This window comes from Cebus imitator, unplaced genomic scaffold, assembly GCF_001604975.1.
Source record: "Cebus imitator isolate Cc_AM_T3 unplaced genomic scaffold, Cebus_imitator-1.0 Scaffold145, whole genome shotgun sequence".
Lineage (NCBI taxonomy): Eukaryota > Metazoa > Chordata > Mammalia > Primates > Cebidae > Cebus > Cebus imitator.
The window spans coordinates 2,593,038-2,620,591 of record NW_016107460.1 but is presented as its reverse complement, the minus strand read 5'-3'; the positions used below and the strand labels follow the sequence as shown (position 1 = coordinate 2,620,591).

The 27,554-nt window shown below is 37.7% G+C and overlaps 1 protein-coding gene across 2 annotated transcripts; it reads right to left on the bottom strand.

Annotated features, from left to right (window-relative positions):
• PROSER1 (proline and serine rich 1) lies at positions 1–27,442 on the bottom strand. Of its 2 annotated transcripts, none has more exons than XM_017542491.2 (14): positions 26,841–27,442; positions 26,524–26,722; positions 23,579–23,644; positions 21,678–21,746; positions 19,064–19,158; positions 18,031–18,124; positions 16,142–16,252; positions 14,360–14,443; positions 12,925–13,003; positions 12,177–12,272; positions 7,636–7,680; positions 2,562–4,344; positions 1,917–2,067; positions 1–1,333 (listed from the first exon to the last, which is right to left on the bottom strand). In XM_017542491.2, the coding sequence occupies exons 2-14, from the start codon at positions 26,566–26,568 to the stop codon at positions 1,211–1,213; spliced, it is 2,841 nt and encodes a 946-aa protein (XP_017397980.1). In that variant the 5' UTR covers positions 26,569–26,722; positions 26,841–27,442; the 3' UTR covers positions 1–1,210. The 2 variants fall into 2 exon arrangements, with proteins under 2 accessions (XP_017397980.1, XP_037599386.1); XM_037743458.1 differs by having other exon boundaries at positions 27,360–27,437.
• Positions 27,443–27,554: the final 112 nt, after the last annotated feature.

Genomic DNA, 27,554 nt, shown 5'->3' with positions numbered 1-27,554 from the left:
TATTTGTCATATCCATAAAGTTTATTTTAAAAAATTGTTAAAAACTAACCATACAGGTTTATTAATATACTTAAAAAGTTTGTTCCCTATGTTGAAGTAAAATACATTAGCAACATCTTCCAGACACCATCTTTATAAAAGTAAAACTTCTAGATCCTGAAAGGTACTACAGTAGAGTCTATAGTGTACACTTTTCATCACAGGATTGGAATTCATTCTCCTTACTCCCCTACGCCCCTCATGTGGCAGTTATTACTCCTAAATTAATGACATTCTCTCATGTTATACTACCACAGATCCTTAAATAGAGTACATACTGCATAATTACTAACAGAGCCAGTCTTCTCTATTTGTTGTCACATTTCATATATAGAAATACTACATCCCATAATTGTAAACATTCACCAAGAGCTTCCAGAGTACATTAAGTAATAGAGGTGGCCCAAGAGTCAGTCAAGTGTTCTTCACTCATTGGATACTGCTGAGATTAGAAAAACTGTTTTGAAGGCAAATTTTCATAAGTCTTACTTGTATTTCTATAAGGACGCAGTTCTGGATATATATTTTTAGTTGAAAACACCTGAAAGTCATTCTGAAGACTACATTAAGCACCATTTTCACTTACCTGAAATATAGAGTTAAATTCAGCAGTATGTATGACTGTTAACATCAGCAATTAAAAGTAACTGTGGGTGTCAAGCTCCCTTTTGTGGATACATACAGAGTACTGAGTTCCCATTGATGCTAATAGGAACCGCTCATGCATACCAAGGGTAGTAACTCCCCCAGGGCCACATGCAACCCCTAAGTCTGAGGCACAACTATTACTTCTGTCAGTGGATGCTATACAAGCATATTTAAGGCTGTATTCGGCTATAAAGAGTTCAATCTACTCTTTAATATTCGTCTATGTAGATCACATACACAATTCAAAATTTTATAGGACAGGAGGTGAAAAGTCTCCAAACACTTTTTAAATACCATTCTCCATACAATTTATTGTCAGCATATTTACATAGGGGAGTGTTCATACTTAAAACCATTTTTTAAAATGCAATCACAATATTCAAACTGTTGTCACAATTTCTCCAGGATTATCCTCATTCTCATTTTCTGACTTTCGGCCACCTTCACATTTGTCAGATTGTTCACTGCAGTTCTTAGGCAATTCTGATGTTGCTCCAAAGGAGAATAAAAGTTAAAAAAGTATTCACTGCCACCCACTCTGGGAGAGGCTTGGTTGCAAAGAAAATGGTGTTCCTGGCGCTGAAGGATAACTAGGAAAACCATCAGGCTGAGCTGGATAGCTTTCCAGAGCCGAAGCTGAATGGACCTGATGGAAAGAAGAGAGTGTGGTTTAGCAGAGTGCCAAGTTCAATCAAGCCTGCGCTTGCTTGCTGATGCCACACAGATATCCAGAATAGGAAAGAAAAGACAAAACTCGGAGGCACAGGAAAGTCTGCTCAGTCACCTAAAATTTGTAAGAAAATGCTCAAATTTTTTCAGGTGAAGGAGATGCATAGAACTGTCATTAAAATATTTAATATTCTCTCAAAAGTCAATAGGTTTTCTACAGATAATTTGCTTTAACAGTCGATCGTTTTAGCTTAAATTATGGAAAACAAGTTAAGAGTTAACTGTCATGAACAGATTCTTAAACTTTATTAAGTAAAGTCTATAAGCAGGAAAAACAATTCATACAGATGACTATATCCTACCACGCTTGTTACTCTCCTGAAAGAAGACAAGCATAATTTGCAAATTTGGGGAGAACTAATCACCAAATCTCTACCCATTCTGCTAAGAGCCATTTTTTGCCAATGTTGAGACAGTGCAAATGATACTGGCAACATTATCAGTACAGAAGTTAGTTATATATGTTACCATGTTATTTATGCCAGCCACTGCTTGCTTACCTGCTGTAACAATGCTGACTGTGCAGCTGCATTATGCTGTAATTCTTGCAAGGATGACTGTGAAGGATTCTGGGAAAACCCCGGGATACCCGGGAGAGACAAAAGGCTTGGAAAAACAGAACCGCCTGCAGCTTGAAGTCCAGATGATAAACTAAAACAATTCACAGAAAAAGAAGTTAACTGAAGATAAGACATAAAAGCCACTGCTTCCATATTTGCAATACAATATGGAATTTTGTATTGCAAATACAATCTTAAGATATTAAAGACAAAAAATCCCTTAGAATTTATTCCTCTTTTGGAAGGACCATAACAATCAGCCATTCACTAATATGAAACTGACTTTCTACTGTAAAGTATATTTGAAATTCAGTAAGTCTGTTTTGCATATAATCCTTTCTGCTTATAAATAAATCCTGTCTTATAAATAACTACCAAATACAAATCCAAAAATTATGTCAACAGGCATTAATATTTTATACATTTGTCTTACCATGGTTCATAAAAGATGTTTTGAGTACTAAAGTTTCAGCCCAGAAAAACATCATTTAGATTTTGACATTCACTTGGATGACTTAAAGTAAGGCTATGAACTACAAGTTAGGTGAAAAATAATTTTATCCTATTTCCAAAGTATCCACATACCCGGCTTGTGCAACAAGAGCAGAGTTGAAATTGGAACTGAATGCCGAGGCGAATCCTGGGAGGACCGGTGCCGGGGATGGGGCTGTGGCAGCCACAGGTAGTGGTGTGACAGCTGCAACTGTAGAGGGCGCCTGCAGCCCCGGGAATGAGGGAAGAGCAGGGGTAACGCCTGGGGTATTAGAGACAGAAAAGCCTGGGTAGGAGGGATTTGAAGATGACAGAGGTCCTTGAGTAACTGAGAAAAGGGAGGGAACAGCGGTAGACAGGTTGAGGGGGAAAGGTGCTGCTGAGACTGGTGCCGAAGCAGAAAGCCCTGAGAGAACAGCTGCCGTAGAGCTGGGATGAGGGATGGACGCGGAGGTGGCAGTGGTAGATGAGGTGGCTATTAGTGACCCTGGGAGAGAGACTGATGGATTAAGAGATGGGTTGCCAGTTAAAGGAAAACTGTTGGTCAATGAAGTAAAAGGAGGAAGGGCAGTGAATACTGGTGCGATAGGAGTGGAGGAACCATGTGGGGGAAGGGAAATAGAGGAAAGGGGATTTGAACCATTTAAGGGAGTACTCAAGCTGGAGAGACCTGACAATGCAGGATTAAGGCAAGTAGATAAACTGATGGGCACGGATGTTGAAGTATATGCGCGGCCCAATGTCCCTGACAAACCTAAAGTGCCATGAGAGGAATTCCCGGAATGAGACGGACCTTTGAAAGCTGAGGGAGTAGGACTCGTGGGCTCAGTTTTGATCATAAGAGGAAGAGTTGTTACAGCAGGGGTAGATGAAATATGCAGATCTGAGGTACCTGGGTGGGGGCCATGCAAAAGGGTGGCTGAGGAGCCACAGCTAACTGGTGCTGACGTGGCAGCTGATACAGCAGTGGCTAAAGGAGACTGTACAGGCAAAGTCGGGGGAGTGGAAGTTGAGTTAGCCACAGGAGACGGCAGGCCTGGGAACAGGGCCAACCCTGGAGTGGAAGTCCTCTGTGGGGCAGGGATGGCCGATGGAGCAAAGCATTTGTTAGGGGCTGAAGCAGAAGGGTCAGAGTTCTGAAGAGTAAGAGAAGACATGGAAGCCAGCCCACTTGTGACAGCAGGGGATAAGACAGAGGAGTTGATTAAATTGGTGTCATTGGATGTCAGAAAGCCTTTTAAAGCAGACAGAAGAGGACTGTTCACACCAAGTGAACCGGCAACGCTGGGAGTAGAACCACCAGCAATCACAGGAGTCAGGTTGGATAGGCCTTGGGATGTTGGTGGTAAGGGCAAGGGGAGCCCTGCAAAAACTGATGACAATGAAGCAGAATTAGGGTTGCTGGTGGAAGTAGCAGCAGAGCTGGTGCAAAAGGGGAGGCCAGTGAAAGGGGCAGAAGTAGAAGCAAATGTTTCACTGGAAGCAAGAGTGGACCTTGGTGCAGATGTGGCCTGAGGGGCGGGGGTAGGAATAGCAGAAGGACCTGGCAGTGACACTAGGCCAGAAAAAAGGGAAGGAACAGGAGCGGTGGTTGTACTGTGGATGGATGTAACAGGTGCAGTGGCCAACGAAGGGGTTCTGATAACTGTTGGGTTTGGCGTTGATGGCTGAGGTGTGTGAACGGCTGAGGAGACCTGCCCTGGGAACACAGGAAGGACAGTATTCGGCAGGTTCAGTCCAGAAACGGTGACAGCTGCTGATGCTGATGGATGACCGATTGCCTTGACTGGGGATGCAGTAGGAACAGGCGTTGCAGCAGGTGTTGAAGGATTAGAACCATGAGGTGAAAAGAGGTGACCTGCTGGGGTGGAAAATGCTATATAGAAGGGGGAAAAAGGCAAGAATGTATCATCATGCTGAAATGTCAAAGTTTAAATAAAAAAAAAGCATAACCATATTTTCTAATATGTAACAAATACCAAAGAAAAAATGACAGGTGTAATAGGCTCTTATAATATTTAAATTGCTGGGTTCCATTTCTTAGATCTTTACTCTGGGGCCAGTCAGATCCAGTTGTTGTCTACATTCTGCTCTTGAGAAGCTTGCAAAGTGTCCTTTCACATCTCTCCACTTTTTAAAAATTCAAAGCATTTATTTTAATTGTGATTAGTGCTGCTTCACTGCCTTTACCTCTAATTCTTTCCATCTATTTAACTAGAGTAATAAACAAACACAAGTCAGCCCCCTCTCAATAGGAGCTTTCACAACATGGCTTCCCTTGCAGGGCCAAACAAGGGTTCCAAGGATTCATGCACATCTCTCAAGTATAGTTTGTAGCCACTCTGTGAGTTGAATCTAATATTCCAGACTGTTAACCTGTACAGTTGCCTCGCCTCACCCCCATACATTTGCTCATACTGACCACTCTACACAACATTAACCCCCAACTTTTACCTGGCAACTCCTTTAAGGGCACAAGCTGTGTCTAATTCATCTTTACAGTCTTAGTACCTGGCGCAGAACACAGCACCTGCGTACTTCATGAGTGTCTGCTGTGCTGGATATATCATGATTACCTCAAACTGCGGTTCCCAAACCCACTCAAGGACTATTCTCAACACTATTTCTAGAGTTTACTATAGTATTTTTATTCTGACAAACTCTACAAATAATAAGCATTTTGGGGGATGATGTGGGTTCCTCTGTGAATGTTCTCCCACCTGTGATAATCTTGGTGTCAAGGGAAACTATGACTTAGGTAGTTAAGTCATAAAGACAACTATCATGTGATAATGTACTCACATCGAATTCTGTTTCAGTTGTAAACAGAGTATGTTCCTGTTGCAGTAATAATCAACTGAGAAATATTTTCATGGAATAAGACATTTTAAAATTTATGTATAATTGACTCTTTTGACACAAGAAAGCTGACATGGTCAATGAATACACTATGCTACTCATAGATGGGAAGGGACGATATTAAGAAAATGGAGGTAAACAACACATAGACAGCTCATTTGCACTAAGGGCAGGCCAAAGGGTGTCACATCGGGCTGAACAGATTTTGTAGTTCTTTTAGAAAAAAAAAATTGACAAGCAGTAATATTAGAGTACACAAACTGCAAACTCAAAAGTCCTAAGTCTGGACCGATTTTTTTTTTTTCTGAGACAGAGTTTCACTCTGTTGCCCAAGCTGGAGTGCAGCGGCACAATCTCGGCTCACTGCAACCTCCACCTTCTGGGTTCAAGTGATTCTCCTGCCTCAGCCTCCTTTATAGCTGGGATTACAGGGGCACGCCACCAAGCCCAGCTAATTTTTGTATTTTTAGTAGAGATGGAGTTTCAGCATGCTGATCAGGCTGGTCTTGAACTCCTGACCTCGTGATCTGCCCACCTCAGCCTCCCAAAGTGCTGGGATTACAGGCGTGAAGCACTGCGTCCGACCATCTGAACCCTATTAATGGTTGTAAGCAGTGATTTGGTTTCAGCAAATCATGACTATCATTTAAAACTTAGAGTACTTACAAAATACTTTTTTGTATTTATTTTATAAGAACTAGAAGCATAAGGAATATATACCTAATCGTTTGTTTGTAAATAATGTAACAAAAAGGTGTTAAGTCCACAGATGTTGGATACTATCTGAGAATTCACTATCTTATTAAACTACATGTTGAAGACCATGCAGCTGATGACAAATCTAAGGTAAAACCAAGTTATTCTAGAGTGTTCTTTATAGGAGCCTCTGTTGGATATCTTTTTATTTAATATAGCAAAAGCTATGCATTATTAATCATAGCACTTGCAGGTAAAAATGAAACAAAAATTTAAAAATCCCAACCACATACCATAATAAACAGCACTTTTCTGTCGTCTAATGTGGTTATCAACCATAAAACATGATCTGTCTGTCAAACCCTGTGCTAAGTCAGGCCCATGATTTCACTTGTCCTCACAATAACCCTCTGAGATAGAAACTAACACCCTCATTTTATAGATGGGCAATCTGAGGCTTGCTGTGACTAAGCAACTAGATAAAATATGCAGCTACTACATGGTGGAGCCAAGACTTGAACCTGGGTCTTTCAGACTGACATCTTTAACTACTATACTAGTTTATCTTAATTTCTGTTCTTAATATAGTTCCAAAAGGAAAAAATAAAATCTTAATCATGCTAACATCATACAACATAGGAAAATGAAATATGCTATTCCCGCCAATAGTACTTAACAACTAACCTGATTACTACCCGTCAAAAACATTTGAACATAAAATAATGAAGTTGAACATACAAGCTGAAGTTTCCTTAATTTCTTTTACACAGGAGTTAAATTACCTGTCTAAGGTCACAAAACTAGGTGGTGCCAGAGGCAGGATAAGAAACTGGGTGTCCTGACACCTCTCTTAGTGTTCTTCATACCCACTATGCTATCTCCTTTATAAATTACCAGCTCAAAAGCACCTGCTAAGCACTGTGGTCAGGGAATGGAATTCTCCCACTGAGACTCCTAACCATGTACAATGGTTAGACTCATGTGCTACTTTGCTACACAAGAATTGATGTCAGTTTTTGTCTCATACAAGGAAGCCTCTCCTTCCTGACCACACAGATCTTTAGGGAAAAAACACAACATCACAGCACTGCTGCCATCTGAAGGCACTATGTAGGATACACTTCATTTTTATTTCTCAATTCCATTTTCTGCTTTGGTGCCCGTTGTTCTTTTCTACATTAAGATATGCTTAATAATACTTATTGAAATAATTAAATCGAAAAATAGAATCTGAATAGCATTTGTCAAGAAGGATTTTTATCACCCCATGTGTTTATATCAAAAAAGAAATGAGGTTTCCAGTATCACAGAATGTAAAGTGAATGTGGACGTAATGCTACATAGTATTTAAATTAGACTGCAAGTTTTGCAAATTGCATACAAGGTCCTAGGATTAATTTTAAATCCAGTTACTATGTGCATTTCATGTTATGTACATAAAATGTAACACTAGCAAACCACTTTTAACAAGCGTTAATTATATTCTTTGACTAGAAACTTTTCCTAAAACATAACAATTCCAAACACACTCAACTCAAATTATTCTCAGTGAATAATACAGCAGACAACCATGACAGATATCCACCATCTTTGGATCAAATTTGGTACTTACTTTGATTCTGTATAGGTTTTGACTGATTGGAAAGGTCTTCACTCTCTACATAAAAATAAATAAAAGTTCATTTTAAAATTTAATAAAAAATCTGCCAACACAATAAACAGAGATTTGGATCAAAGGAAAAATGCAAGATATAAATATATATGTATACTGTGTTAGGAAACAAAATGTACACATATGGAAAAAGAAAACAAAAGAAAAACGGTAGTAACTGTACTACTATTACTACTAATACTTTACTACTCTATCTGAAGATCAAGAGGATTACAAGCAACTGAGCAAGTGCTCTTTTCTCCCCTAGCATCTCCATCTCAGCTTGTCAAGTTTTAAATACACATTGTTAATTTTATATATACACTGTATTCAAGAACACTTTCTGGAAAGATGCTGGCCCAAGGGTGCCATCCAGAGGAAAGTGCACTCTGCAGCTGTAGTGCAGAGAGGACCACTGTCACTGGCTGAGCTGACAGCTCCTCTGAGCACCAGTGTCCACAGGAGTGGGAAGACGGGGAAGTGAAAGGTGGCAGCTGGATAGAATTCACTGCCATTCACTGTGAATTGCCCAAGCCAACAGGAAGAAATTGCTCTGCCCATTTGCTGTACTCAGCTCTGGGAAAGGTCCTGTATTAGGCAGCTGGGGCTGAATTGAAGTCTGTGAGACTGACGATCTAAAGCACACCCCTCAAGGGAAAGGATCTATCCAACCAGCCCATTAGCAAAGGATATAAAGGGGGAAAAATTTACCCTCTTAGGGCTTGACAATAACTGCCCAAGAAACCAATACTGTGACAGGCATACAGTGTAAAAGAAACCTCCATGCCTTGGTATAATGAGCAAAGAAAATGCACAGCTAGTTTAAGGAATTCACAAGTTTGACAGAGGTGACAAGAAATAACCACCAAAACAATGGAGATTACATTAAAGAAAAAGAATGTTTAAAACCTGTAATTCTCTCTCTCTCTCCTCCTCTCTCTCTCTCTCTCTCTCTCACACACACACACACACCCTCTATACCAGGAAATAAGCAGAGAAGACTTCTACATATAAAAATCTGATTTCAAATTAACAAATGAAAAGAATAAAGATTAGAAATAAAATGCCTAAAAGTTATGGTTGGAAATGAAACAAATACCACTTAGAATGTCAAAAAATAAAAACAAAAAATTTAAAGGAAAAGATGTCATAAATGAATAGGTAGCAGGCTTAGAAGGCAAATTTAATACATGTAAAATGAGAGTAGTGGAAGGAGGGGAAAAAAGCAGATGAAAACGCAACAATTAAAAGAATAACAATAAAATTTCCCTAAGCTTCAACGACTTGAGTTTTCACATCCAAACGACTTACAGAATGACAGAAAGATTAATGACAAGCTGCACACCTAAACATCCTGGTAAAATTTCTGAAATCCAAAGATAAGAAACATTCTTTATAAGCTTACAGAAAGAGACTAAGTTCCCAATAAAGAAAATTATCTGGAATTGGATTTCCCATCCACAACTCTGTGTCCTTTCTGAATAAATTTCTTAAAGATATTTTCTACCAAAAAAAGTTGGCATATCCAGACAAAGAATAAAACAGCAGAAGAAGAAACAAGTCATGATCAAAGGCAATTTTAAAGAAATTAAATATCAGAAGCAAAAATGTATAGTATCCCAACCAAACACACAAACTGATTTTAAAAAGGAGAGAATATGGAAGTAAAATGATGAATAGAACAGTCTTAAGTTTTGTATACTGACAACCATGAAGAACAGGAAGGTAATCATTGGTGAAAATTTCTAAGATTGGGTAGGGTCAAGAAGAGAACAGTTGTTAAAAAAATAAAATGGCAATTTGACCTATACAATTTAGCAAAGGTAAGAAAAAAACTAATAAAAGAATAATAAAAATAAAATGGAAGGACTAAGAACAAATGTGTAATATTTATTATTAAAAATTCCTATTAAAAGTCTAAGAGGTTTAAAAATAAAAATTCAGCTATATGTAATTTACGAACCAAGACAATCTACCAAATAAAATCATAGAGGAAAAAAGTTGAAAATAAAGGTACAGGCAAAATAATTTTTTTTTTTTTTAAGACGGAGTTTCGCTTTTGTTACCCAGGCTGGAGTGCAATGGCACGATCTCGGCTCACCGCAACCTCCGCCTCCCGAGTTCGGGCAATTCTCCAAACAAAATAATTTTTATAAAATAAGTCAGAATAATGTTATTACTCAATAAGGCCTAAGAAACAAAGAAATGTTTTATAGTAAGACTATAACTCAGTTGATATTTTATATCTAGAAAACTCAAGAGACTTTAAAAAAAGAAAAAAAACTAGAGAGAGTAATTGGTAATAAGCACCTAGAAATGAAATATTCTATTTATAATTGTAACCAAAAAATCTTTTAAGTTATCTTTTAAGACTTAGAATATCTAAACCATCCCAGGATAAGATCTTCACCAAGGCAACTTGGTTCCAGGTTTGCTTTCACAGCCTGTTTTTGTCTAGGCAAATGTATAAAACTCAAAACTCTAAGGGCAAAAGGTACCATAAAAAAGGGCAGGAAATAAAATGATAATTTTGGAAAAAATCTTTTGCAACTTTCATCAGTCAGCGTACTCAACTCCTGCCCAGTAAAACAACAACAAAAGAATTATATATTATTGACCAACTTAAAAAGTCTCTAGGAAGGGCAAGAAAATAATTAAGCTCTATTCCCACTGCACAAATATACAAAAATATGAAGTGTGGTCGAACTAAAAGCTATACATTTAAAAGAACAACTTTAAAACTGATTAGAGAATATACATGATATTTTCATACTGCTGGGGTGAGGAAGAATTTCCTAAGCAAGATACAAACTCCTGAGTCAAACAAACATAAATAAAAGTTAAATTTGTAAAAACAAAAAACAAAAATGTAAGCTAAATTAGTCTACCAGACTGGCAAAGTTAAAAACAGAAAATCTCCCATGTTGAAAGGGTGTGAAGAAACCATTCTCACATACTGTTATGGACAGGTATAAACTGGTAAAGGGTTTTTGGAGAATAGTTTGACAATATATGGGGAAACACTTATTCTTCATATCCCATGTTACCAAAAGACCGAGTGAAAAAGGTCGGCCTGGTAAGTGTTGGGGAGTTTTAGTCCTTCTCACTGTTTTTTAATGAGCCCTTCCTCTCCGTGATAGGAGTAATTTACCCAAATGATGGCATTTATTAAGTAATGACACTTCTCCATAGCACGTCAAAGTTTTACCACTCATGAGAAATAGTTTTTTCCCATAACTAGCCTGTGTTCACATATGTGGCCCAAGGCCACTTGAATGGAGTCTTTATGCCATTAGCAAAGTGAATGGGGAGATAACCATGCCAACTGGCAGTGGAACTCAGGCTACAGTGGGCTGAATTCCAGCTCCCTTCCTACCTCTGCCAGGCCCCTCCCCAAGTTATTACTCTTCTCATCTGCATGTGATAAACTGCCTTTGGGCAGAGTATTCTTTGCTACCCTGCTGTCAACTCCATATATATTCATCCATCAGTTTCAGTTTCTGACAGCTCAATTTCAGTTTCTCAGCTTGCTGAGTCAGAAAGATGCCTAACCTAGTGTCCAAAGTTTCTTAACAAAAGTTTGGAGGCAGAAAGCCCCCCAGATCTCTTCAATCTGGCATTTAATAAAAATCCTTGAAAAAAAGGTCGATACTTTATCTCTCTTGGATTCTCTGTGCACAAATTCTAGTATTCCCCGATCTTACCTGAAGATCATTAAAAAAATAAAAATACCAGGCACCCCCCACAATACACTGAATAGAATCTCTACAAGTGGGGAAACAAGGATATTTTTAAAAAGTGCCCTGGGTAGTTCTAGGCTACAGAGAAACCACCACATTGTTACCTTGTCATTCCTCATATTTCATTATCAGTCTCTTTTTACCTGTTTCTTCCTCAACTCAATTAAATGGCAACTTCATTATTGGGGCAACAACCTTTAGCAGTATATCATGCAAGCAGCTCATATTTACTTTAGTGAGGCTGGTTTGCATGCCCCTCCTATAAGGTTCCATAGCACCCTGGAATACTGATCATTCCAACTTACCTCTTTGAATCTACAATGCCACTTGATGTAAACCACATTTTAATTTCAGAGAAATTAAACTATAAAAAATGTGCAATTCAGAACTAATGATGTAGAATATATAGAAATGGCCTTCTCTTTCCTCATCTGTATTTTTTCACTAAACTCTCTGCAAACATGACTTTGTGTAGCTTTGTATCCACAGCATATAGCAGGTGATAGGATCATCTAATATTCATTAAATGTTACTGAACAAATACTATTAAAATGTTATCCTCTATTACAAATAGGGAAAGTGAAGTCCATCAAGACTACAAAAACTGTCCAATTATTACCAAGGATTCACTTCCAGATCCTTCAGGCTCTTGAGCTTGTTCTCCCTCTGTTAGAATATGTCATGTCGAACAACTGTCCCTTTCAAGTGTACATTTGTGTATGAATTAAGTTACTTAAACACCTGCAAATAACATGACTTTACCTGTTCCTACAGCATTAGGAGTATATGGAGGTGGAGGGGGCACACCTGGAGCTATGACATTGGCTAATGGTACCAGACCTGCATTGTTATAAGCACCTAAAATAAAAATAGAAAAAAATATAATTTAGTATTGTTCTGTGATTAATACTGTCCTAGGAGTTCAAACTGTATTAATGCAGTTACTCATTTTTATTTTAAAAACTCCTATTTAATAGAGTTGAATTTTAGATGGAGGTTTAGGTCTGGAGTTAAGTGAAAACCGAGACCAAAGGAAATAGGTCTCAGTTCCTAAAACAGGAATCAACCAGATTCTTATTTCCCACTGCACTGCATGCTCATTGCAGGGATAAGCTCAGTGAATGGCACAGTAGGCAGAACCTGATACACTTACATTGTTTGTCTTTTCTGCCAAACACCCATATTTGACCTTTTTAAGTGAAATGCATTAATGATGCCTCTAAACACCAACTACCAAAAAAGGAATTCAAGATGATTTACCAAAGTAAAACCCCATAAATTATAACAAATGACTAAAAATAATCTCTAATTAATTTATCATAAAGAAAACATCCTAAATAAACTTGGTCTGCTGCAGTGTTGTAGACCAGGACACTACTAGCTAACTATGTGCATAATTAAGCTCACAGTAGCATTTCCTAAGTGCTACAGATTTCCCAAGCACTTACTTTCAATCTAATAAATAAACAGTAAAAAAGAAAAACAAGTAAAAAATAAGGGAACTCCTTACTTGGTGCAATAGTTGCATGTGGCCGGCATGGAGGTATCGGATAAGGAACAGGTTTATGTGGATTATATGTTGAAGGAGGCTAAATGATGGGGGAAAATATAGTAGTTAGAAGAGACCCAAGTAAGCTGTCTCCTGGCAACCTGTCTTTCAAAATATTTAGTCCTAATAGGCTAAAAATGTCCCAGCATATCAAATACTACTGGACTACATGGCACAAATGAGGTAAATTTTTTGCTTTAATAAATGTGGTTGCTATTAAATTCCAAAGGTAGATCTTGCCAAAGATGGCCATGGAGGTATTTATTTTTTAAATCGTCTCCAATAATGGGTCAGATTTCATACTAAACAGCAAACTCCTCTCAGGTCCAGCCTAAGCTAATCCAAGAATTCCTGTTTCCTCCTACATAACAAAGACAAGAAACCTTCTAGGTTTTACAATCTCAAATTACACAAGACCTCCCAATGGCAACATCGTCCTAAACTGACAGGAATTCATTCTCTCAATCCCATCCTCTTTTCTCCTTTTGGAAGAAAAAAAGCACTGTTTGCGTTAGCATTAGGCTTTCTGACACTTCTAGTAGAATGTAGACTGGAAATGGGAATTCAGTATTTTAGTTGTTCTGTCTTTTGAAATCCATAAATCCACAAATACTTATTTTATAGTTAATGGAGCTTATCTAAGTAACACAAAGCATTCAAAGAACTGGTCTTTAGAAAACTAGAAGTACCAGAAGTTAAGCAAAATGCTGTACTTTTTACTTACAGAGACAGCATGTGTGTGCCTGTGAGGCAGGGGAATGGATCCACTGGTGGTATGAGAGGCAGATTCTTTCCAGCTCCCATAATTGCGGCCCTATCTGAAGTCTGTGCAAGGACTATCATCTGTGGCTATTCTGCGATAAACAACTCCACTGGAGTTCTTGCCATGTGGACGGGCAGGTTTTGCAAGGTGGTTGTATGCAGGCCTGCAGTATGTCAACTCCAAAGATCCTTCAACTTATGGGGTTGTCTTCTCCTGTCTAGTTTACACTGTAGTCATTATAATCACTATCTTGTAAATACTTTCAATTTCCTGGCTTCACTGTGGTTTCACTAACACTAATTCAGCTAAACTACAAACTTAGTTAAAACAAACTCTCCACACCCCGTATCTCCAGCTGAGCAGCTAAATGTGTCTAGAGAAAAAAAATTTAAAGCAATTTGACTGATTTTACTTTAAAATAAAAATCATTTGGCTGATTTTACTTTAACCTCAAAAGGGCTCTTACTAATGTTAAATATTTATATTTCCCTCAACCACTCCACTCCCCCACTCTCCTACAATTTCTAGAATACTTCAAACTTTACAACACAAAAATAAAATGTATGCTTTGAGTAAATGGAAAACTTTATGTAGGAAGGAGTTTGGGCTTGTTTCCTTATTTTCTAAACATACTGGTTTGGATGGTCCAAGAATTCGTGCAGCTATTCCTTTGCCTTCATTGGTACATTCTTCGCCATCTTTTTTCAAAGGAGTTCCCTATTAAAAAAATAAGAGAGAGAGAAAGGTAACTGAAACTTAAAAAAAAACCCTCAAGCGAATAACAATAACCAACCTCACTGTATTACACTGAGGAAAAGGACTTGGTTAGAATGTAAAGACTTGCATTCCCGTTTCAATTCTGCTCTGCCTGGCAGTGTGACCTTGATAAGGTCCTCAACCCTCCTATGCTGGGGAACTCTCATATCACATGCAAAGGTATTCAGAAGTGAACATGCAAAATACAGAGAGGAAAAGATAAAGTATCCACCTCCTCCATAGATACCAAAATACATGGATGCTGAAGTCTCTTATATAAAATGGCATAGTACTGGCATATAACCTAAACATATCCACCCATATACTTTAAGTAATCTCTAGACTACTTATAATACCAAATACAATGTGGATGCTATGTAAATAGTTGTTATGCTGCATTGTTTTATTGTATTATTGCATTTTTTTGAATACAGTATGTTCTAAATTTTTTCCTTCATAAAAAGGAGCAATCAGAAATGAACTTCCAATACCACAATATGTATACTCCTCAAAAAATAAGAGTACCTGTGTTACAGTTGAAAATAGGTAAGAAAACATGCCATTCTCTATAAAGGGTGATTATTTATATTGTCAAGGATGAATGAGACCTTATTCAAGACTGCTAAAATTAACAGATCAGAATAAGTTGATAGATTATTACAGTGTGTCATCACCCTAATATGAGTGTTGCTGAATGGTATATACTAGCATGGAAGCCAACTCTCCCAAGATGTCCCCCACTGATCCTCATCTCCTATGTGGCCTTGCATCATTCCCTCCCAAAATGAATGGGGCTGACCTGTATAACACATGACACATTACAGAAATGATGGCATCTGACTTCGAGGCAGCTTCTACTTGTCCTCTCTTGCTTGGATTCCTTGCTGTGGTAGAAGCCTACAGCCACATCATGAGGACACTCAAGCAGCATTACAGAAAAGTCTTTGTGGTGGGCAACAAAGGTCTCCTGCCAGCCACCAACACTAACTTGCTAAGTATATAAACGAGTCACATTGAGGCCCTATTCTTGGGCTCCAGTCAAACTTTCAGATGAATGTAACCTCATGAGAAGACATGAACCAGAACTACCCAGCTAAGTGCTCCAATATTCCTGACCCATAAAAACTATGTGAGGTAATAAATGTTTATTGCTTTAATCCACTAAGCTGTGGGGTTGTTACAAAGCAATAGAAATATGACATTCTTTGTTGTTTTACAAAGAGGTTCAAGAACATTAGATGATATAAAAACAAGTTTATTTTTTATAGCACTTCTCAGAGCCTTTATATGCAATGTGATTCTCCAGGAAGGAAACACTGCATGCAGTTTCCCAGACACACTTCTCTGAATGAAACTGAGACTGTAAGAATACTAAGAATTTGAGAACTGTTCCTTCATTAAATGTAAATCAGTGCTTTTAAAGTACTTTGAAAAATAAAACAAAACAAAATCATCCTCTCTTCTATTTGTCTTGTTCTATAGATTTTATATAAATACCCTTAATACTTTAATGAAGTTTAGACATGAACTTTCAATCAGTGGTGAGCCTATGAATTATGCTGCTGACATAAATTCCTTTCCTTTAAATATCATTAACTTATTCTACACTTCATATTTAACCATGAGAAGTTTTATACACAGCCATAGAAGTATGCTTACTGGGAAAATTCCATTTATGCGGCTAGGTTTTCCTTTGGGATATGGATTTCCTGGGATCGTTCCACAAGAAGATATCATAGCATGAGGAGCTTTGCAGCCCCCCTTGAATGCCTGTAACATAAAAAAGAAGATGGCAGTAAAAAAAAAAATTCTTTAAGTCAAGTATTCTGGACACTGGGAAGCTCAGCAAAGAAAAAACATGAATTAAGGAACAGGATTACACTCAATCTGCTCATACATCATTCAGCACTTAACAGTGGTGAATGGAACCAACAGTAGTAAGTAAAATTACTTTACTTAAATGGAATAATTAAAATGGTAACATAATGTTAATGTTGCTACTAACAGACTCATACAAAGATGTCTTCACAGATTTTGTAAACTGTGTAAAAAAGTATTATCTAATCTTTCCCATTTCTTCAACTACCAAGAAATTACAGTACCAATTTACAAACGCCAAGGTCGTGTTATATTTCAGGAAAGGAAGACACAAAGATGAAGGAAACATGGTCCCTGCTCTTTACAACCCAGTGGAGATCGACATAAATAACATGACATTGGGTGGTCTGAAGAGCTATATACCACTGAAAAACCAAGTTATAATGTTCAACATAATACTACATATTTATGAGAAATAGTGAGGGAAGGGATTTAGGTCTAGGCTGTTTATTTCTGCATCCTCAACTTCTAAATGATCCCTCACACATACTGAGTTAGTGCTCAATACATATTAATACATGAAAAAACTGAAAAAACACTGTATTAGGCAATGTATATTCCAATGTATCTATACTATATTATAGAAATATCCGGCTTTTATATATATATATATAGCTGTATTCACAAGTACGTACAATGTTATATTTTGTAATATATTGGTCTTATAAATCCATTCTCAACACATATTAGCTATATAATCCAGCCCCTACTAAATACCCTAACCTTGAAAATCATCTGAATTTTTGGCCATAATAAAGAGTACTGGGGTGAATGCCCGTATATATAAATTTGTATATTTCAACATTTCCTTTGAATAAATTCCTAAGAGTATAACTTTGGGGCCAAAAGGTATAAATATTTTAAAAGGTCTTCAAGTTTACCTTCTACAAAAGTTGTACTAATTTACACTGACCAGAGGACCTACTCTACAGAACACTCAGGCCCAGGATATTGCTGAGAAGGAAAGTGCCACGATCAAAACACTTCATAAGAAAGGAAACTACAGCAGTAATGTTGCCTTAAACATTTTAGTCAAGAAAACTGATAGGGAAACAAGTTGGCTCAAATCTTAACTCTTCTACAACCATGTATGACGAAGGCGAATATGCCTGCCATCTCTGGGCTTAAAGGAGTTTGTAAGACTAAATACAACTGAGCTGCCAGGCTCATAATAATTAATGTATAATTATTAAATCAGCTTCCAGCCATCACAAGCCTACATTAGAAGTAACTACCTTAGACGAGAAATCAAGTGTTCTAGGGTTGACAAGTGCTATTTCTCCCATTCTTACAGAGTAAAAACTAATAAACCAGAATCAAAATAAACTGAATAACAAAACAAATTTGAAAACTTAAGTTCCTAAATACATAAAGTTTAAGGCAAAAACCTGAAGCTATGGCAAAGGTACCTAGGGACCGAGACAAACATTTCCACGAGGCTCAAGCTGAGTAGCCAACTGTTTCTCACTCTCAAGCCAGCCATCTCTTCCCCTGAGTGTCCTCATTAACCAACTCCATTCCAAGCCACAGACTGCAGGGATGTTCATTTTTAACCCACTGTACAGCAGCATTCAAGTTATTCACCAAAGTTAGTAAGAAAGGTACTTATTTCGTCTTCAAAATTCAGAAAAACCAGCATACTGAGTACATGGCAATCTTTAGAAAACTACCTGTTCAAGTATTCTCTTGCACCGTTTCTTCTCAGACATATTTATCCTGAATAAATCTTCAATAGGACGAGAATTCTGTGCATCAATTATGTTCCTACCAAGAAAACACAATTTAGCTTTTTGTTGAAAAATCTGAACATACAGAGAGGCAAGCAACCTTTGTTTACCACACAAACATACCTGAGTAAGCTTTTTCCATGACACAGGGAGAAAAGTGTGACTATTTACTTTTAATAGCTCAATTTAAATAACATGTTAACATAAATATAATAACTGAGGTTTATCTGATTACTGAAAAGTAAAAAAATACTGTAAATAAAAATGACTACATTGAGATTTTTCAAAATACACTCTCTTAGATGACAGAAGGGCTATGGTAATAGAACAAACCCATGTGCTAAATGCATAAAAATAATTTTATGCTAAATGAATAAAAGTTTTACCCTGTGCTTTATTTTAATTTTGTGCTTTTATGGACACCTACGAATATAAAAAAGACTTAAAAATGTATGTGTTACATATGAATAACTTATACACTCTTCAATTGTGCAATAATTAGGTCTTTTTCTCTTTGAGCTTACATTCATTAGGGTCATCTGTCAAATGCTGTAGTAGGTACTTTCACAGATTTTCTGGTATTTAAAGTTCATCACCCTATTAAGTGGTTAAGAGACTTATTTTTACAATTGAGTAAAATAAGGCTCAGAAAAAATAAAGACATTGCCAAAGTGGAAGAATCTCTAATTCTTAAATTCCTGTCTTTTCAGAGTAGAAAGGCAAAGCAAATGACCAAAATCCAAAAAAAAAAAAAAAAAAATCAATCTTGGTAAGCCCCCTTATTTTATAAGTGTGTAATCAGCACACTGGATACTTATTCACATGAAGAAATCAGAACGTATCACTATGCTTTTGACCATATTTTGTTAGAGTTCCATTTGACTATTAGAATTCTGACACATTAACACACTAATTAGACACTTAAAAGGCTTCCACGTTTTTCCCCAATAAAATAAAAAGAAAAAGAAATACTTACGAGGCTAACAGTTCAAGAGCAACTAGTTTGTCTTTACTGAAAGTGAAACAGTTGAGTATATTGACCACTTCTGTTGGCTGGACAGCCACCATTTTCTGTTAATATAAAAAATAATTTTATTAACATGTGAAATTTTCATGCCAGAAATTGCCTTTTTCTGGAAGTATAGTTAAATGCTCTAATGTAAACATTTCAGATAAAAGATTTCACATTTTCGGTGAAAACCACTTACTCAAAAGGAAGTTATAAAACTAAATGAATTATACTTAATGCTCTTTCAATGTAACCATTTCAGCTGAAGATCTAATAAAGATCTAAGTTCTCCTACAAGCTCTTTTTTTAATCCACATTTCTCAATGTGTTCACTTACAGAATTTAAAAAATCAGAAGTATCACTTTCCTCAGAAAAGTTATATAAAAAGGTGATACTCATACATATGGGAGATTCATTTGTTCAAAGGTTAGAAAAATATTATTGTCCTCCTCAGTTAGGGGCTAAGTATGCTACAGATCAGTGTTTCCATGATGTTAAACATGTTACGCAAAAAAGATTACACTAGCTATATAAGGTAAGGAAAAGCGAGATAAAACAGGCTTCTCTACTGCAGAACTTCAAGTCTTACCTTAACGTGCATTGTGATGCACCAAGATGGCGTGAAACGTTATATAATTATTTGACTAGGGTACCTTTATTTTTGAAGAACATCAGAAGATTTGGCCAATTTGGAGATTTATGTTAGCAGTGAAGCAAAATTAAAAGCAGTGTCAATATAAGAATATTGGTTAGAATCAATATTCAAGAGTTCCTAAAATTTGGAGTAGTGGTTTTCACATACTATTATTTATGTACTACCACAGTTGATAAAACTGTATGCCCCTTTGCATATTTTCAAATTGACATCTAATGATTTTATCAGAAGTTTAAATACTCGGAAAAGGTCAATTTTCTTTTTCTTTTTTTTTTTCTTTTTTCTTTTTTTAGATGGAGTTTCACTCTTGTTACCTAGGCTGGAGTGCAATGGCGCAATCTCGGCTCACCGCAACCTCCGCCTCCTGGGTTCAGGCAATTCTCCTGCCTCAACCTCCTGAGTAGCTGGGATTACAGGCACGCGCCACCATGCCCAGCTAATGTTTTGTATTTTTAGTAGAGACGGGGTTTCACCATGTTGACCAGGATGGTCTTGATCTCTTGACCTCGTGATCCACCCCCCTCGGCCTCCCAAAGTGCTGGGATTACAGGCGTGAGCCACCGCGCCTGGCAGGTCAATTTTCTTAAATACATTTAAGTAACTGCAAGAACTTTGAAACTACTAATTTAGCTCATTTAATTTATGGAAATATTCATTATGTAACCTAATTGGCAAAATCAGTTTTCGGTGTGAAAATCAAATCAAACTGACGTTGTTAGAAAAGGTAGATTTAATTTAATTCAAATAAGCATATTGAGTCGTCCCTGTGATACCTTTCTCACCTCTGAATTTTAACTCTAAGATAGAGAGACAGGCAAGCAGGCCTCAGAGCTTTGTCATGAGTTTGTTGTCCTGATAAAATAGAGCAAAACCGTCATCAATATTCCCCTGCCTCAGCCTTCTGAGTAGCTAGGACTGACTACTGAGGCACACCACCAGGCCCCATTGATTTAATTTTTTTTCTTTTTCTTTTTTTTTTTTTTTAGAGACAGGGTCTTGCTATGTTGCCCACGCTAATCTGGAACTCCTGGATTCAAGCAATCCTCCTATCTCAGCCTACCAAAATGCTGGGATTATAGGCTTACCCGCCACTCCAAGCCTGTTATCAATATTTCTTATCGAGCCTCTCTTTGCTTTGCTTTATCTCTTAAGAGCAAAACACTGTCCTTTTGGAACATGGAGAAACATTTTCACCCCCAGAGAACAGGCGTGATAACTCTATAAAGCAGTAAAAAAGCAAGTATAAGCAGCACTAAACAGACCCAGATATTTTCTTTGGCTCATCAGTTTAGAAAGTCAAGGATATGTAAATTGATTCCACTGAAGATACCCACACTTGACATTGCTTCAAAAATCTTCCTACATAGCCAGACACTCCTGTGTGATCTAGATGCCCCTGTTGACCTAGGCTCTAGAGCTGTGGCATCCGATATAGTAGCCACAAAGCACATGTACCTATTTGAACTAATTACAATAAAATTAAATAGATAGTTCCTCAGATAAGGCACATTCAAGTGGCTACCACAATGACACAAACATTTCCATCATCACTGAACATTTATTTGGACAGTGCTAACTCTTCTAAAACAAAGATGCTGAAGATGGATATTAAAAAACAGAAGTACAAAAGCCCATTAAGAGTCCAAATCCTATATTTACAAAAACCCATTAAGAGTTCAAATCCTGTATTTTGCTTGCCAGTAAAGTGTTCCTCTAACTTGCCAATCAGGACACCGTGGCATACAATTTAAATTTACATTTGGAAAATTTTAATTTTTTAATATAACTATTTTGAATCAAAGTACAATAACACTTAGAGTCAGCTTTTCTGATGCAAATAAATTACAAGTGAAATAAATTACAGACAACCAGAAGAATTAAAAATCTTTAAATTCTACATTCTAAAGGAAAAAATAAATACTTACATGCTGTAATGCTTTCATTGCCTTCAACTGGGGCTCAGCCCAGGAAAAATATCTCAGCAAATCAACCACCTGAAAACAAATAACAAACTTAGCTCTAATGTCAGCATGTTTGCAAACATTTCTTTAAGATTTATTTCAGTACTTGAAATTATCATTCAACATGTGCAGCCCAGGCCCGGATCATACATGTGGCATCAATGTCTCAACTGTGCTAACCGAATAGTGACATGTGGTTATGTAAATTTAAATCACTTAAAATCAAATTTAAAAATTCAGTTCCTTAGTGACACAAGCCACATTTCAAGCGTTCAAGAGCTATGTGAGGCTGCTAACTACAATAATGCACACTGCAAATAGAGAGCATTTCTACCATCACAAGAAGTTCTACTAGACAGCACTGGTCTAGAAAGAAAGAAAAAATATACAATATAGGAAAAAGAAACTATCCTAATAAGAAAAGGATGGTTGAAAAGTACTAGATGGGGATAAAATGTTGGCTTAGGAATATGAAGATGTACTGTGAATGGAAAACTTCTCAATTTTAGGGGAGAACAGCACTCACGAGGGCAACAGTGGTGTGTTTTAGTGTAGGTCTACTAATTTTAGTCCTAGTAGGCCCTTCAACTTGAATCTGGAGGGCATAAACTCAAGTCATAAATCTAGTCCCTTAAAAATGTTAAGAATCAACATGAATTACTCCAGCAGGCCCTAAATAATAACATCATATGAGCGCTGGGAGAGTACATCTCAGACCAGCTCCCATCACCACCTAAGAACTTCAAACAAATGAGGGAAGCATTGTGGGCCAGCCACTATGAGGTGAGCACAGGGTATAAAGATCAGGACACACTGAAGTCTCAGCATGATCACCACCACCCTGTTTCACTGCCTCCAAAGATGTTCCAAAGGGAGAAAAAAGTGATATAACAAGACAGTTCCTGAAAATGTGCTAAGGTTTCAATTATTCTACAAAGCAAGGTCAATGGTGCAAACTAGAGTGGTATGTGAAGAGAGTAAAACAATTTTTACTTCTTACAAAGAGATACATATATAGCAAACAAATATCATGTATACTTTCCAGTTAATTTGGTAAGCGTGTATGTTCTTACTTTTATGAAAATAATGTTTTTAATATCTAATAAATGCTATATTTTACCAACCATAAAAATTTACAAGCCGTTATAACTAAGATAGAAAAATCTTTAATAAGCTCATTTAGAAAGTGGCTTAATAAACTTAATGACTTCAGCAAAGTGGAAGATTTCTATTAATATTTATGTCTGATTTCTGTATCAAGAATTTTCCAACTATCCCTCAGAAACATGCCCCCTTGTATGTGTGTGTGTGTATACACATACACATATATTTTAATTAGCAAATTTCCCCTAAGGTGGAATGAGTTTTCACTATCATGCTTAAAATGTTAGTATTCTGGCAGTTACAGAAATAAACACTGTGTATCTTTTTCTTATTGTTAAAATTTTTATGTAGTGGCTTCATATAAAAACCTATTTCATTATTTGTTCACGTTTTCTATTACATGATAATTTTGTAATTATTGTCTTATATGGAACTATACAAATTTGGGCAAATTTACCATTACAAGTTTCTAAATCTTTGATATTGTCCCCATAATCATAAACACCACTTTGAATTGCTTTAAGAGCCTGTATTTAAAATTATTTTAGAATATGAATTGGGGTGAAAGTCAAGAGGTGCTTGTCCCTGAATTACAAATTCTGTGAAGTTTTCTGTCAAAACTGAGACCTTCTCGAGTTCCTGAATAAATACAGCAAAAAGGTAAAAGCAATTTTGAATTTGGCCAGCAGATAAATAGACATTAACCAGAATACTGGTGTAAAAGGAAGGCTTTGTTTAAACAAATAATGAGGAATACCTACCTGTTCACTAGAAAAGTATCCATGCACATATTCAATTGCTTTTAATTTGTATTCTGTCAAAACAGCCTAAAAAAGAACACACACACACACACACAGAGTAAAACATCATTAATATATGTAAGGAGCACAGTAATACGCATATATCAAAACTGCCTAAGTAACTCAACAGTGGCAGGTCTACTTCAGCCCTGTCATGCCGAGGAACCAAGGTCACTGAGGTGAGAAGACCTTCCTTCCACATTTCCAGGTTCCATACTGTGAGGGAAACACTGAGTAAGCACGAAGATCTTCTGGGCCTCCCTACCAACTTCTACAAAGATTGGGAATAAAACTGTAATAGAAATAATTCAACATTAGTAGACATTACATATAGAATTCCTAAATATGTAATTAAAGAGTTTCAAAACATATCAAATCCAACCAAATTCTCATTTTTAAGATTTTAAGATTAAACATAACAGATGTTGTTACTCATCAATGTCTGTGTCTGCCACTAACTGGCACTGTAGACTTCCAGAGGCATTTTAATTCCCTTAGAGTTTCCTCACTCACAGAGGGAACACTATTTACCGCCAACCTCAAAGAGTTACTATGAGAACTGTAACAGTGGACATTAGATCAGACACATAATAGGTATTCAGTAAATGATGGTTCCTTTCCTTTATGGAACCTGTCAGTGAGTGAGAGAGAAGTTGGTGGCTTTGATGCAGCACTATCTCGAGTCCACGAAATCAAATGTGTTCCCCTTGCAGCTATTTGCCCAGCATAGAGATGGAAACAGCTATCCTATGGTAGCCACTAATCATTAAAAATGAACTAATTCCTTTGCTTGTACTACAAAATAATTATTATAATTGTACTTCTCACATATATCATTCTGCTAGGAGAAAGTACTATGACCAGTCAACTGAAATACGCTGGGTGCTCAGTAGTTCAATATTCACTGAAATGGGAGAAAATGGCATTCTAAATAATGTTCACTTAGGAGTCTGGTTATCAATATAATGATCGGACACAGTCAAATACAAGTTTCTGAATAAAATCTTGGATTGTACTGATGCCAAGTCATATCCTGAGAGGTTCAGCTGTAACCCCAGGCGGGACAGCACAGTGTTCTGCAGGCAGAGTTTGAATACTAGACCTCCCCACTTACCAGCTGGGGAGACTTGAGCTGACTAGTTAACCTCACAGAAAGCAGGCTACCATCTGTGAATGACAAATATAGTACCTACCTTAGGGGTTGTAAGGAGAATCAAAAGAAGTAATGACTGGAGAAAGTGCTTAAAAACAGGTTCACAAAGTTTAAGTGCTCAGCAATTAATAGCTATCATTCCCTTCTTATTGAAGAACTAATTAAGCATTGTTTTTCCCCCTTTCTACTCCCCTTCCTAGTTCTTCTCCTAGTGGCTCCTTACATGCCTCTGTTTTAAATGACAATAGTGGCAATCAGTATTATCTACTATATAAACTCACTGTGATATTCAAGAGATGACCTGGTTTAAACTGACTTACATTTAAAAGTCTCAGAGCAATTTTAAAAAAATCAGTAGTAATGCTCATATTTAGACATGCCAATATTTTATTCAATTTTAATAGACTATGACAATGTTGACGTATGCAATCATTTGGCAGAGACGGTAGAAGACATATTATACCTGCAGACCAGAAATGCGGACTTAAGTTACCATCTCATGTGAACAGGACTTTCGTATCTGGAAAATTTCTTATTCCCCTCGTTAGAACTTACTATGACATTTTTAGTCACTTGGAAGAAAATGTGCACACTGACAACCTTTGTTTTCCAGAAGTAAAAATATGCTGGTTTACTTGGACTCACAAATTATTTCCTCACGAAAAGTAATTAAAAATCAGCTCGAGAACAAATTGTGACAAATTTCTAGGCATATAATTAGTAAAGCAACATTTTAGTTCAAAAATTAATTGGACACATTGGGTTTGCAAAAGCAGAATTTGTTCAAAAAAACCGTTCAGTATTATCAAATATGAAAAACTTAACACGTCAATTTGAAAAAAGAAAAAAGCTGTATAAAAACAAAGTAACACAGCAAGCCCAGAGGCAATTTTAGTAACAGTTTTGTAAAGTGAAATAAATCGGCACCAGAGCACACAGGAACAATTCCTTCCGTTTCAGTCCAGGGTCGTAAACGTATGCAAATGACGAAAGAATAATTGCCCGGAAGGTCGAAGGAAAGCAGCGTGTGTTGATGTAAAAATGGTACATCAAGTCCCTACATTTCAAAATAAATAACTTCTGGGTATTCTTGTGCTTGAGATACTGTTAGGGTCGACTACCTTCTAGAATTGTTGCTGTCTGGTTCACTCTGGGAGGTGGGATCCGCAGAGCAGCCTCAAAAAGCAGCAAAAACTTAGAAAGCAGGAGAGAAAAAGTTTTGAAACTCGTTATTGACGGCCAATTCCTAAGAACGTGACTTTAAACTTAATGCCTTTAAAGTTATCATCAGGACACGAATTTTGCATGGCCAACGCAACAAATATATTCCACCTAATGCTTAGATTTGAAAACCCCAACGTAACTACCAAGAAAGAAACTTTCTGCGTATTACCTCTCGTTTTCAGTCACTCTTGCGGTACTGAAAGATGATAAACTCAAAAATATTCAACTACTTACCCAAAAGTACAGAGCTATTAAAGATTTGTAAAGCCGGCTTCGGAACGGAGTGCCGTCGGAATATAATTCCCGCGACACCACGCTGAGTCTCAAATTTAGCGTTAACGTAACTTAATTTCTATTTATATTGGAAACGTATCAAGATACAAACTCCGCCATTACACGTGAGAATTCAAACCAATCTGGCAATCCTAGGACCCTCATTCTGCACAATCTCTACATAGTACCTCAAAGAGAGTCTAAACCATGAGAATTCATCTCTCATAAAATAATTCATGGACTCGAGTGTAATTACCTTTCTAATTTCATCCAGCACCATTTCAAAGGACTTTTTATCCATCTTGACTACTTTCCCGACGTGGTTTTTAAGTTATACTTGCAATTACAACACGTTCATCCCTGGTCTGCTCCGTCGATAGTAAAAATATTGATAGCTGAAGAGGAAAAAACTCCACGAGCAAAAGAGAATGCGAAGAGGTAGAGAGTATTGCAAACTTCGCAAAAAAAAAATTTTTTTTTTCAAAACTGAGATTCGGAAAAACTTTTTAAATTAAAAGCAAAAATTACTCCATTCAGGCTTCTCCAGCGTATTCACACAATGCTTCAGGGTACCTCGAGCAAGAGCCAGGTCCTCTGAGACCTACAGAGAAACCCGTGGCTCCGCGACGGGGCTGAGCGCCGTTTCCCTGCAGCGGAGGGCAAGGAGCCGCCAGAGGAAGCTCTTGAAGCCGCCTTTCCAGGTGAATCGGCGGGCAAAGCAGAAGCACCTGCACCCGGGAGTCCCGCGGGCGGCTGGGAGGGAGGCGCCGGTCTCTCAACCCGCACCTGCGCCTCGGCCGCCGGCCGCGCCCCTCACCGCCGCGAACCCGGACACATGGCCCCGTTCGCACTCATCCCCAGCCGCTCCGCCCGACTCCTGGGTACCTCGGCCCCGGCAGCAGGCGGCCCGGCAGGCTCTTTGTTACCAGCTGCTGCGGCTTCCGGGAACGGGCCGGCGGCTGGAGAGCACCGGGAGCCGGGCGAAGAGGGGCACGGCCTCGCATAGGGGGACTCCGGAAAAACGCAGCCCAGACAACGCCGGGCGCCCTGCCTGGTTACCCCTACAACCCCCACCAGCTCATGGGGACCTACGATAAAGCCAGTCGCGCCCAAGTAAACTCAACACTGCGCCGCCAGCTTGGGCCCCTCTTTCCTGAAAGCCAGAGGTGGGGTCCTGGTGTGGGAACATAGGCATCCATAGCGGATGCCTGGATGAAAAGAAAAGGATGTGGCAAAAATCCTTCCCGAAGTCCAGCAGTCATTATTTTGAATGTTATCCCCAGTACA

Bases quoted from the DNA above. Each gene is read 5' to 3' on its own strand.
- PROSER1 (XM_017542491.2), bottom strand. From the start codon at position 26,568: ATGGATAAAAAGTCCTTTGAAATGGTGCTGGATGAAATTAGAAAG. The intron at 19,159-21,677 runs GTAAGTATTTAT...TTATATTAACAG, and splicing joins CAATGAAAGCATTACAGCAT to AAAATGGTGGCTGTCCAGCC. The intron at 12,273-12,924 runs GTAAGGAGTTCC...TTTTTATTTTAG, and splicing joins ACATGCAACTATTGCACCAA to GTGCTTATAACAATGCAGGT.